Below are 13,447 nucleotides of genomic sequence, written 5' to 3'. Positions count from 1 at the left end.
GCATACCGCTTGCCAAACTGAAACTGCACTCATCCACAGCTATGACAAATAAACAATTTCTTAAACTTTAGAAATGAGAGGTGAAAATAATTGTATTTATTTATATTTATACTTATTTCCTTGTTTCTAATCTCATCACCTTATTGGAACCATACTTTCAAACTTTTTTCTATGACTACAAGGGATTAATTTTTAGTTTGATTTTTAACATAAAGGATCCAATACAGAAATAAACTAGATTGGGGGGGGGGGGAATTGAAGTTCCAAACCAATATTTTTTTGACTGTACATCTCTAGATGTCCCGCTTAAATGTTGCATAATTGGTGAAAATTGGAAGATATTAAGACTCTAGCATTAATTGTTGTCTAGTATTGATTTCTTTTGATATCATCAACTATGGCATCCCTCTGAGCTGCTTATCTGGGTTTTGCTTGGGAGAAATGGTATTATGGGAGTCCTTTGTCATCAGTATGCAGATGACACTCAGTTCTATCTATTTTTAAAGACTTATATTCCACTCCTCATTACACTTGATCTTGGGGTGGGTCAAAACAAAATATAACACAATAAAAACAAAAACAAAACAGAATACACTTCAAAAACAGGCACCACCCCTCATCCAAATAAGAATTAACCATCTTCTGAACCCAATCAGTCAAACCCCTCAGTCACTCAGGACTATCTGGGGTTCTCTAACACATCAGAGACCACTATATTTGTCATTAGTACAGTCAATCATTCTACTTTTCAAAGCTCAGAGAGGTTTACATGGGACTTCTGTTTATCTAAGCACTGATGTTATCTGCACACACTTAATAACGTTGCATAATCATTGCGTGCTCCCAGTCCACTCACTAGACCACTGCTACCAATACCAATCTGATCTCTCATCCTCCAGTATTATGCACAGGCTTTGCAAATAAGTTCATCAGTAGCCTGTCTACTAAAACATGCATGAATTTACAAGAGAAAGTCAAGAGTTACATGACAGCCTCTCATTGCTGCTTCCCCTTTACAAAGTTTAATAGATCAAAGACCCATGTTAATAAGACATTGCAAAATGAACCTGCCAAGATTTCCAGTGGTCAGCTGATCTGCCCATGCTGATCAAAAGCAGGTAGGTAGTCTGTGTCAGTGCATTTTCATTCCTCCACTTCACCCTAGCCTACAGTCAGAGACATGGTGCAGCTAGCTAGCCAAGCAGCTTAGTTTACTTCCATCTGATATCCCCCCCAGTGTGTGAACTACAGGAGGAATAAGGAGAACAGATGGCACTGTGGTTTAAACCCTGAGCCTCTTGGGCTTGCTGATTGGAAGGTTGGCAGTTCAAATCTGCACGACAAGGTGAGCTCCCATTGCTCTGTCCCAGCTTCTGCGAACCTAGCAGTTCCAAAGCACACCAGTGCAAGTAAATAAATAGGTACTACTGCAGCAGGAAGGTAAATGGTGTTTCCATGTGCTCTGATTTCCATCACGGTCCTTTATGCGCCAGTAGCAGTTTAGTCATGATGGCTCCCTCGGCCTGAAGCCAGATGTGCACCACAACCCCATAGTCGCCTTTGGCTGGACTTAACCGTCCAGGGGTCCTTTACCTTTACCTTTTACAGGAAGAATTCAAGTCTGCCACTCAACCCAGAAAAATGAGTTATAAACAGGGCTACAAAGCAGCAAAAAGATATTGAGGGAAGAAAATGGAAGAATGGAGAAAAGAGGGTGTAAATAGGAAGCCACCTCCACAAACAGCAGAAATTTCTGTCAAAAATGTTACAGATAGGTAGCCGTGTTGGTCTGCCATAGTCAAAACAAAATAAAAAAAATTCCTTCCAGTAGCACCTTAAAGACCAACTAAGTTAGTTCTTGGTATGAGCTTTCGTGTGCATGCACACTTCTTCAGATACACTGAAACAGAAGTCACCAGACCCTTCTATATAGTGAGAAGGTGGGGAGGGGTATTACTCAGAAGGGTGGTGGGATTAGGTGATTGGCAAGGGGTGACAAAGCCATTTTTCACCTTCTCACCCCTTGCTTTTTCCTGCAAGACCTATTGCAGTCGTTAAGAGTCGTCAACAGGCTCATCACAGCTATCTGCCAATCACCCAATCCCACCACCCTTCTGAGTAATACCCCTCCCCACCTTCTCACTATATAGAAGGGTCTGGTGACTTCTGTTTCAGTGTATCTGAAGAAGTGTGCATGCACACGAAAGCTCATACCAAGAACTAACTTAGTTGGTCTTTAAGGTGCTACTGGAAGGAATTTTTTTATTTTGTTTTGTCAAAAATGTGTCTGTCAAAAAATGCTTGTGGATGTAGAGATAGGTAGCATAATGCTCTGCCCCTTCCCTCTGGCCAATCTTGCCATGACTGGGAGGTCTACAAGGGCTGGGATTTTAATCCTGTCAAAAGAAATTATGGATGAGACTTGAGCTGATCCTATACAAGGCGAATTTCTCCCAAAGTGGGATTCAAGGTATATGCTGGTCACCCTTCAAGTTGAAGGAGTCTTTTCCATATTTGCATATTTTATGCTTTCCCTGGAGTAGTCTTTCAGATGATATTTCTACACTAGCCTTGTCATATTAAGAAAATAAAAGTCAAATCCTTAGGAGATACCAGCCCATTCCACTTTCAGAATTTTTATCTTAAAGCAGGACTGACCATCCAGTTTTTGCTAAATATAGAATTATTTAGTATTAGCTGGGTAAATCATTTGACTCGGGAATTAATGCTCAAGGCAGGATGTATAAGAAATAAAGAACATCTTATGAAAAACAGAAAGTTGCAAGCATTATTTTTATTAAGAACTCACAGATAGGATACACTGTTAAATATTAATAAGAATAAATGATTTGCTGAGACAAAAGCTGAATATTTTGGAAAACTTCAATTAATAATTTTGCAATATTACAAACTAGCTGCAAATAAACACAAAAAGAGCTGAATATATATGTAAAACTTCAATTAAAATAGAGGGGGGCAACCCTAAACTAGATAAATAGTTGTTTTGTCTTGTGTTGTACCTAAGGTAAAATTATGTACCTAGGGTAAAATTATGCTCTCATTTTCTCTTTGTATTAAAGCTATAACCATGATGCTTTAAATCAATTATTCAGAAAGCCTCAAATTTTCAACATGATGCAACTGAGTAAGATTTGATTTACTTTTTTTTTAAAGAATGAGATTATGCTAACATGTTCTCCTTTTTGCCACCGTGCAGCTAAGGCTGTATAAATAGAAGCTATTCTGTCTGTATTCTCTCTCAAGTGTTGTGTCTGATAAATTTTTCACAAATGAGAACATTAGCTACAACTAATGCCAGTTAAGCCTCACCAAAACTGAATTATTAAATCTTCTTGCCTATATCCTGTTACAGACTTCTTATGAATACTTGATTTTATTTTGTATAATTGACAAGACTTGTCAGGAAAGGGTGGTTTTAATGGCAATCAAATTAAGATCAACTGGTATAAGTGTCACAATGAAGAGTCTGTGTCAAGTGCTGAAGAATTAATTGATGGGTTATTGAGAAACAAGGCATGTGAAGCTGTCATAAAGTGTTGTAATATTAGCAACCTGCTTGCTATGAGTCAGAAACTAAGAGCCCGGGGTTTTATGTCTACACAGAACAAAAGTTTATTTTAAATCATTTATATCACTATATTGCAGGAACATTTTAAGCAGCTGACAAGCTGAAGAGCACCACTGAGTTGACATGTTGGGGGTACAGAGCTTCATTTACTATATTCAGAAGAAAAGTTCAGCCTTGATAGCTTACGGAAAAAGGAACTGTAATATATGACAAATATTTATGCCATAATGTTGTCACACTTGGGACACAGGGAAAAACATATTGACATTTATAAGAGATTGATGAAAATTAGTTCTAAAGCATTAATTTTTCCTAATACCACTGAAAGAACTATGTTCACTCAGGAGATATTTGATCTGAATTAAGAAACTGATGAAGCAATTGATTAATTGGAATTTAAGCCATCAGTCACTGGATCCATCAACAGAATCATTTACATTCTAAACAATCAGCTTATGGTCCAATAGGATACCATGTATTAATACACAGTCAATATGATACCCCTGAACTCATCACAATTCCTTATTGACAAGCACACAGATGCTTTTAATCCAAGCTTGATCACGCTGCATATATTTTAGGGGTCTTATATTGACTCTGTACGTTTTAGGAATTTTTATTTTATTAAATACATTACAGAATTATTTTGCATTCACTGAGCACCATCCAGAGAAAAGGAGATATTTAAAGCAGCTGCCCACGTTCTTAAATTCTAATTATACAATTTATATCCTCTTTAGAAGAAGAAGCACATCCCAAACCTTCCTTTTCTTGAAACATTTAAAAAATCAAAAGGGTTAAAGCAAGCAAAATCATCCTGCGCAAGCAACGAATTCATTTTGAAATTATATCCCATTTTTGAGAATCACTGAAAACAGGACAATTGTGATAGACATAATACTAGTACAAGTACAAGTACAAGTACATAATACTAACTAGTTTAAATTTATATACTGGAACTAATCAGAATTGGAAGGCACCATGAGGGTCATCTAGTCCAACCCCCTGCAAAGTAGGAATCTTTCATCCAATGTGGGGCTTAAACCCACAACCCTGAAATTAAGAGTCTTGTGCTCTACGATCTGAGCTATCCCTCCTCTTGGTGGCAGCATGGACTTGGATAGCTTGGCACTGGAAGATTTCCAAGGACTTACACTAAAATAAATTTATAACCAAGTATGGGAAATAGCCCTTGTAGAGAAGGTGAGTCAGCAGTTATGAATGGCAAGAGGGCAGGAAGGAATGGACGCTAATACAGCAGACTGGAGGAGCTTGATAACCTACACCAAGAAGGAAGATATTGGGCAACATCATTTCAGAATATCTGGCCGCTGCCACTAATATGGTTTTTGTGTGTAGAACTAAGTAAATAAATACATAAGAAATGGGAAATATATGCATTCTTGTTACATGAAAGCTGAAATCCTAAGTGTACTTACTAGGAAGTAAGTACCACTGAACTCTGTGAGATTTAACTGAGTAAATTTTAGGATTGTACTGTAAATCTCACTAACTGTTGCCAACAGTATTTCAGAATATCTGGCCTCTATTATTCTTTCAGTCTAGATTTAACCCGCCATTTTATTTACTTTCCTACCCTCAAAATGGTTTGTAACTGTTTTTATCTCTGTGACCACTACTGCCACATGATCTCTAGAGGCAATACTTGACATATTGTTACCTGGTGATGCTGCAGCCCAAACCTAGAAACCTTTGTGTGCACAATGTGCAGTATACCACAGACCAATGACTCTCCCTGTATAGTCCCCAGATAATTTTGTGATGGCCAACACTATATTAATAACTGCTTTATGTGAGGCTCTTAAACCAGGTGTATGCCCACATGATTCCTTTAGTTCATACAAACCTACTTTACTACTGAGATGAGTTGATTCTTAGCACTCATGTGCAGCACATACATTCACCTGAATAATAATAATAATAATAATAATAATAATAATAATAATTTTTTATTTATACCCCGCCCTCCCCAGCCATGGCCGGGCTCAGAGTGGCTTACAAGCAATAATAAAAACAAGATGAATGATTACAACTTAAGAAATAAAATACAACATTAAATTAATGGAACATTAAAATATTAAAATGTAGCCTCATCGCAGGAGGAGAAGGAAAAGAAAAAAGAAAGAGAGGGAGGGAGGGAGGGAGGGAATCAAATTGGCTCCAAGCCAAAGGCCAGGCAGAACAACTCTGTCTTACAGGCCCTGCGGAAAGAAATCAGATCCTGCAGGGCCCTGGTCTCATGAGGCAGAGCGTTCCACCAGGCCGGAGCCAGAGTTGAAAAGGCCCTGGCTCTGGTTGAAGCCAATCCAACTTCCTTAGGGCCTGGGACCACTAGGGTGTTGTTATTTATGGACCTTGAGGCTCTCCGTGGGGCATACCAGGAGAGGCGGTCCCATAGGTACGAGGGTCCTAGGCCGTGAAGGGCTTTAAAGGTCAAAAGCAGCACCTTAAATCTGACCCTGTACTCCACCCGGAGCCAGTGCAGCTTGAAAAGCACTGGGTGAATATGCTCCCATGGCAGAGACCCCGTGAGGAGCCTCGCTGCAGCATTCTGTACCCGCTGGAGTTTCTGGGACAGCTTCAAGGGCAGCCCTGCGTAGAGCGAATTACAGTAGTCAAGCCTGGAGATGACCGTCGCATGGATCACTGTGGCCAGGTCGGGGCGGGAAAGGTAAGGGACCAACTGCTTGATGCGGTGAAGGTGGAAAAATGTTGCCTTGGCTGTTGCTGTAACTTGCGCCTCCATGGAAAGGGAGGCGTCAAGGATTACACCCAAACTCTTAACGGAAGGCAATGGCACTAAATGGGCCCCTGCAAGAGAAGGGAGTTGGTCCTTCATCCCCATGCCATCCCGACCTAGCCATAGGACCTCTGTCTTCGAAGGATTTAGTTTCAATCGGCTCCCACGAAACCATCCAGCCACAGCTTCCAAGCATCTGGTCAGTGTGTTCGGGGCCAAGTCGGTGTGGCCATCCATCAGCAGATAGAGCTGAGTGTCATCAGCATATTGGTGACAGCCCAGCCCAAAGCTCCGGATAATCTGGGCAAGGGGGCGCATAAAGATGTTAAAAAGCATCGGGGAGAGAATTGCGCCCTGCAGCACTCCACACACCAAGGAGTGGCGCGACGACATTTCCCTCCCTAGTGCCCCCTCTGTCCCCGACCAGAGATAAAAGAGCACAACCAGTTATAGGCTATGCCCTGTATCCCCACGTCTGCGAGGCAGTGGTCCAGAAGATCATGATCAACCATGTCAAAGGATGCTGACAAATCTAAAAGGATCAGCAGTCCTGACCCGCCTCGATTCAGTTGTCTACGGAGATCATCTGTTAGGGCAACCAGAGCTGTCTCCGTCCCAAAACCAGGACGGAAACCGGACTGAAATGGATCTAATGCCGATGTTTCCTCCAGAAACCTACCAAGCTGTTCAGCAACCGCTCTCTCAATTACCTTACCCAGGTATGGAAGATTTGAAACTGGGCGGTAAAGTACATATAAAGTACATTAACAACTTTAATGATTCTTAGACCACCGCTACCAGTAATAATTTGCCTTAACAAAGCACTAAACAAAACTCCACTTTAAAGACATGTAATATGTGAGTAAAAGCAAAGATTGAACCGTCTCGAGCAATTTGGAGGCCTCTCAAGGGAAGAAGAGGAGGCAGCCGTATTGTATTAATGGAAGTCTGTTCTGTTCACAAATGGACATCACTGGATTCCGACTTTCCCCTCCTCTCTCTGTGCCCTTTCCGAATCTGCTCCGGGGGTTGGGGGAACCCCTCCGGAACAAATTTAGGGGATGTGCAAGCAGAAGAGAGGGGGGAAAGTTCCATTATGCAAGTTGAACTCATTGTACTAACAAAATGATTTAGCTGTATTTCACCCATACTTATTAAGTAATACACAGCATTCATTTAGCACTGACACCCTGGGCTTCTTTGGGCGGAAGGGCTGAATATAAATTTAATAAATAATAGATACAGTGGTGCCTCGCAAGACGAAATTAATCCGTTCCGTGAGGCTCTTCGTATAGCGGTTTTTTCGTCTTGCGAAGCAAGCCGATTGACAGCTTAGCGGATTAGCGCTATTAGCGATTTAGCGGCTTTTAGCGGATCAGCTGTTAAGCAGCTTAGTGGCTTAGGAAAAGGGGGGGGGGGAACCCGCAGGAACTCGCAAGACATTTCGTCTTGCGAAGCAAGCCCATAGGGAAATTCGTTTTGCGAAGCGCCTCCAAAACGGAAAACCCTTTCGTCTAGCGGGTTTTCCGTCTTGCGAGGCGTTCGTCTTGCAGGGCACCACTGTATAGTGTTTCAGCATTCAAACCATTGTATATATAGGTTGGTATTTAAGTGGAAGGTGTGATGTTCTACACAGAGTTCAGTTCCGCCTTAACAGTGGAAGTCCCTGCATTGCCAAAATACCCCTCCCCACCCCTGCCCCTCGCCCCCCGCAAAAAAAGGTCAAGGGCCCTCAGGTCCAGTAAATACCTAATAAAGTGCCAGCAGCAGTCAAAAAAAATGCACACCTCGGCATTCTGGCCCTTATTCTTGTGTAAATCTTGCAACATCACTAGAATGTGGGTGAAAGACACCCCCATATTGCAGCTGAAGGGCTGAGCCTGATAAAAATTAACTTGCCTAATACCACCTTGCAATTCATAACAGGGGCAAGCTTTAAACCAAGGATTGTTTTTCCTTTTCAGCTCAGTCTTGGCCACTACACTACATCAGCTCTTTAAGTATTAGCATATTAAGTATACTATTAGTATACTTTGTATTAATGCTATTATTCCACTTGAGTTTATGTATAAAATAGGTGGAACACATAAAAGCGATATTATTCAGTGGCTTGAGATAGGTGTCAAAACATTGCTAGCCTGAGTTAAATCAAATGTTAAAACTGGAATAGGAGCTGAGATACGGGAACAGATTAAAGTAGTTTGGACAGATTGTTGGCAGTCACTCATGCCCTGAAGATAAAAGTTTATTTGGCCGTATGTGCAAAACTTCACTATAGTCATTTGTCATTCTCTGTAGCAATACATTTCCCAAACTTTCTTTCGTTTCAAGACAGGTAGGTTTTAAAATGTATGGTTTCTAAACATAATAGATATTTCCAGAACACGTGCCACAACTATTACAGCCTTATTATTCTGTAGCAGTGCTTAGAAAGAGATAGGAGGTGACACCTGAGTTGAACAGCTGAATTCCAAAGTGATACCACATTTTCTGTGCAATTTCAGAGGTTCAAAGTGTCAAACATCCTTGTGCAAAAAGCCACAAAACACTTATCTGTAATTAATTATAATGTATAAATGCACAAAACAACTAAGTAACAGTTTTAATGAAATGTAACAGCTCTTCTTTCAGGTTACCTGCTACAGTATTTAACATAATTCTGTAATTTCTACAAAACATTGGAGGCATAGCCAGTAATATAAATTCAGCACTGCCGTTAATTTGAGAAGGCATATCTAAGAAGACTTAACTAACTACCCAGAATATATAAAAAGCAAAAGTAGTTATGTTGGTCCATAACAACCCCCACCCCCCAGCACCACAATCCACAGGTGAACAATATCATACAGCTACCTGTTAAGTGAATAAACACAGGAACACACTCACCACCTCCTCCTCCAGCGCAGTCATGGTGAGGAGGAAGTATGCAAGCTTCAGCTTCCACTTTGAATTCTACTAAATTCTACCATAATTTTTTATTCTTTTTAATTTTTGTAGAATCACTTTTAATTATACCAAAATTAACCAGTTTGTCGGTTTTGATGACGCCTGCTTAAAAAAAATATATGTTTAGGCAATGCAATTTTAACATTTAAAAATTGCTGATTTTAGTCATATTTTGATAACTTTTATGTCAAAATGTTTTAAGGTTTGATTTGATCTGTATTTTAAATGAGTATCTTATTGCACTTTGTGCAAACTTCATAGAGATTTTTGTCAATTAAGCAGGGTCTAAATCTTGGTTAAATAAAAATAAATAAAATAATGATGCAACAATGTGTGGTTAACTGAAAGCTTCTAAACTACTCCTCGCAGCTGTACTAGAAGAGAGGGGTGGGATGAGCATTATTAGCCAAGGTTAATTAACTATGGCTCAGCATGACATCTAAACACAGCTACTATATGAATTTATCACATCAATGTAATATACCAACAGTGTAATCTTATGTATATTTACTCAGAAGTAAGTGCCATTGATTTTAACGGGGTTACTCCCTAGGAAGCGTTAGGACTGAAGTGTAAGACTAGAATTCAGAGCACTACAAACTAAATGAGCAATATCTGTTGCACAGCTCCACAAGTAAACAACCAGCTTTTGTATAATCTGTATGCACTAGAGATGGAGGAAATGACAAAAGAGTCCCAAGCTAAGCCGATGGACAAGATTGCCAACTACCAGGGCACACGCCAATTCCTGCTGGGAAACCACCACAGTAGTAGAGCTAAAACAGAGGCCTGGCTCTATTGCCAAGATGAAGGAGACATCAGCTCCTACCAGGAAGAGACAGGGAGTGTGGTCAAGCAGAGTTCCAACAAAGCCTGTAGCCACTAGTTCAGGGGTCAGCAAACTTTTTCAGGCCAGATTTAGAAGCAGATTGGGCCGGCCTCTAGGCTTCAGTTTGCCTACCCATGCACTAGTTCATAAGCCAGCCAGTCACCAACAATGAGCATCAGCTCTCAAACAACATGGGTTTGGGGGGGGGGGGAGAGATGATAATGGCCTCACAGGCCCTTCCATCTTAAATATAAGAAAAAAAGCTAGCATCCAAAGAGTGGATGTGGTAACTCCACCCCACCACATGTAGCTAAATTGTGCATTGTCTGTGATAGGGGTTACATATCAGTTCACGGAAGACTACATGGGCATGCAGTTTTATTTTCTCCCTGCCAGGTTTGCTGCCTTGTACAAAAGACATAGCTTTTACACAAATAGAATCATGATCCTCTCTAAAGCTTTTTATTTTAGATCAGGTGTTCCTATCTACTTAAAAAAGAAAAGAAAAAAAGCAGAACTACAGAATCAATCCAAGAGGATCCATTTGAAAACAGCAATAATATAAACTTTCAGTTACTATAATCACTAGTGTATATCCTTCACAAAGCATCCACAGAACAATACCAGAAAATATCAACATACCTGTTTTTTCTGAAGTTCTCAGAAACACCATGTCAGATGGAATTCGCTGATTCTGTTGGGGGGGGGGAAGTACAGCATGTTTGTTACATATATGTGTGTGTATATATACAGAGAGGGGGGCATTTAATTCTAAGAGTTGAATCCCATATAGTCATTTTGTTCATGGAACAGAATTACCCCCCCCCCTCTGTGTACCCCTGAACCCACCCAAATCTGCTCCAGAAACATAATGACTTGGTTTCCAACAAATACATTCTTTATTTATACAAACTAGTAATATTTCAATAAGCAGCAGTTCTTTAAATGAAGTACTTATTTATTTATTTATTTATTTATGTGCAACACAAGAAAAGTTTGGGGGCCAAAGGGATGTGAGTGTGCTTACACAAATCCCTTTGCCTCTAAAGCCATCACTGGGTCCGGCACTAGGATGATTTGAAGCAAACAACTGTAGCTCAGTAACCATCTGACAATCACACTTCTAACCTGGATGGCTGGGGGATAGCACTTGGGCATTAATTTTTACTGCTCTCTCTCTCTCTCTCTCTCTCTCTCTCTCTCTCTCTGTGTGTGTGTGTGTGTGTGTAATATTAGCAAACTCAAACCATCACTTTATGGTCTACATATCCCTTAAAAATTATGTCAATTGTCCCCAATGGTGTTTCAATTCTCTTCCCCTTCTTTTCATTTTTTAAAACTATGTTTAACTTGCTAAATTCTCAAAATGCTAAAGCTAACGGGTTGATTTTGTCCTTAGCAAATAGGATAAAGGCACCACTAGCATTTTGCCCATATCACAAGATCCACAGTTACAAATAGAAGACATTAAGTACAGTAAACATCAAAACAGCAGCACTAGTTTATGCTATCACTTTTCCTCCAACAGCCTTTAAGAATCAGGCATTTTAGACTGAGAACCCCCTCTGCACAGTGTCTTTGATCTCTGATCAAATAAATAGCCTTGCATTGCTGCTGTAAAGTATGTGTGTACACACACACACACACACACACACACAAACACAAAATGATGGGAAATGCAAACCTTTAGCGTTCTACAGAGAAATAACAGAAGAGCCTATTCCAACATCTAAGAAAAGCAAATGGCATGAGAATGAGTGTAGAATCTCATTTCGATCTGTCAGAATTTTTTAAAAAAATGCTGAAATTTTATTGCATATTCTAAAACCGCCCAGATCCTTCCTATGTTGAGCAAAAAGTATTTTTATATAGTAAGGTGGAAAGAGAGGGTACAGAAAAAATATAAATCTTACTGAAGAACATGAACTATATTGTATATTCAATACTTGTGAACCTACTATCTGCAAAACTGAGAGGAGAGGCAAAAGACAACTTCAGAAGTCAATAAATCATTCCTTAAATGACAAACATAAAATCAGATGTGCTGTCTTTATATAGATTAACTATACATCTTTACAACTTCTCTTTTAATGTTGACATAAACCTTTTAGTCACATCTCAGGTTACTAGCGTTATCCTTTAAAACTGTTGCCCGTTAACAAGCTGAAGCTTTGACAAAAACGCAGCTCTCTCACACACCACCAGACATAATTAATCTTACCATCCTCATTACAATGGCAGGATACCAATAAAAACAAGTTCTCATATTTGTCAGTTATGAGTTCCAATTATTTGTCTTTGTAACAAAAGTAAATATTTAATATTATAAAATCCTTCATACTGACAACAACGGTTGAAAAATATCTACTTTAGATTTGCTAAAATGAAATAAACAAAATAAGCCCTACAATTTACTCCAATTAATTATTTGGGAGCATATCCAGCTGCAACATTACTGGAGCTATGCAAGTGTGGACCCAATCGCCCTGATCATCCTTGGACAGGAGATCATTGCAAGTTTTATGTAACAACAAGGCATTATCAAGATTTTAAATGTGTTCTCTTGTATCCTTTGTTCAGGGTTATGACTGGATGAATCCCAAACTGGAATTAAGATTGCCAGAAGAAATATCAACAACCTCAGATATGCGGATGACACAACCTTGATGGCAGAAAGTGAGGAGGAATTAAAGAACCTTTTAATGAGGGTAAAAGAAGAGAGAGCAAAATATGGTCTGAAGCTCAACATCAAAAAAACGAAGATCATGGCCACTGGTCCCATCACCTCCTGGCACATAGAATGGGAAGAAATGGAGGCAGTGAGAGATTTTACTTTCTTGGGCTCCATGATCAGTGCAGATGGTGACAGCAGCCACGAAATTAAAAGACGCCTGCTTCTTGGGAGAAAAGCAATGATAAACCTAGACAGCATCTTACAAAACAGAGACATCACCTTGCCAACAAAGGTCCGTATAGTGAAAGCTATGGTTTTCCCAGTAGTGATGTATGGAAGTGAGAGCTGGACCATAAAGAAGGCTGACTGCCGAAGAATTGATGCTTTTGAATTATGGTGCTGGAGGAGACTCTGGAGAGTCCCATGGACCTATCCATTCTGAAGGAAATCAGCCCTCAGTGCTCATTGGAAGGACAGATCCTGAAGCTGAGGCTCCAATACTTTGGCCACCTCATGAGAAGAGAAGATTCCCTGGAAAAGACCCTGATGTTGGGAAAGATGGAGGGCGCAAGGAGAAGGGGACAGCAGAGGATGAGATGGTGGGACAGTGTTCTCGAAGCTACCAACATGAGTTTGACCAAACTGCAG

General features: G+C 40.1%; 1 protein-coding gene across 6 annotated transcripts in view; it reads right to left on the bottom strand.

Annotated features, from left to right (window-relative positions):
* The window catches only part of ATP9B (ATPase phospholipid transporting 9B (putative)), a 121,716-nt gene that overhangs the window by 77,440 nt on the left and 30,829 nt on the right, over positions 1-13,447 (bottom strand). For all 6 annotated transcript variants that reach the window (XM_081873359.1, XM_081873360.1, XM_081873361.1 and 3 more), the window contains one exon: positions 10,768-10,819. In XM_081873359.1, the coding sequence (XP_081729485.1) occupies positions 10,768-10,819 (52 nt within the window). The remainder of the gene's footprint in view (positions 1-10,767; positions 10,820-13,447) is intronic.

The sequence above is a fragment of the Podarcis erhardii genome (assembly GCF_964252035.2).
Source record: "Podarcis erhardii genome assembly, chromosome: 8".
Lineage (NCBI taxonomy): Eukaryota > Metazoa > Chordata > Lepidosauria > Squamata > Lacertidae > Podarcis > Podarcis erhardii.
The sequence above is the reverse complement of the archived record's forward strand: the minus strand, read 5'-3'. Positions and strand labels throughout refer to the sequence as shown.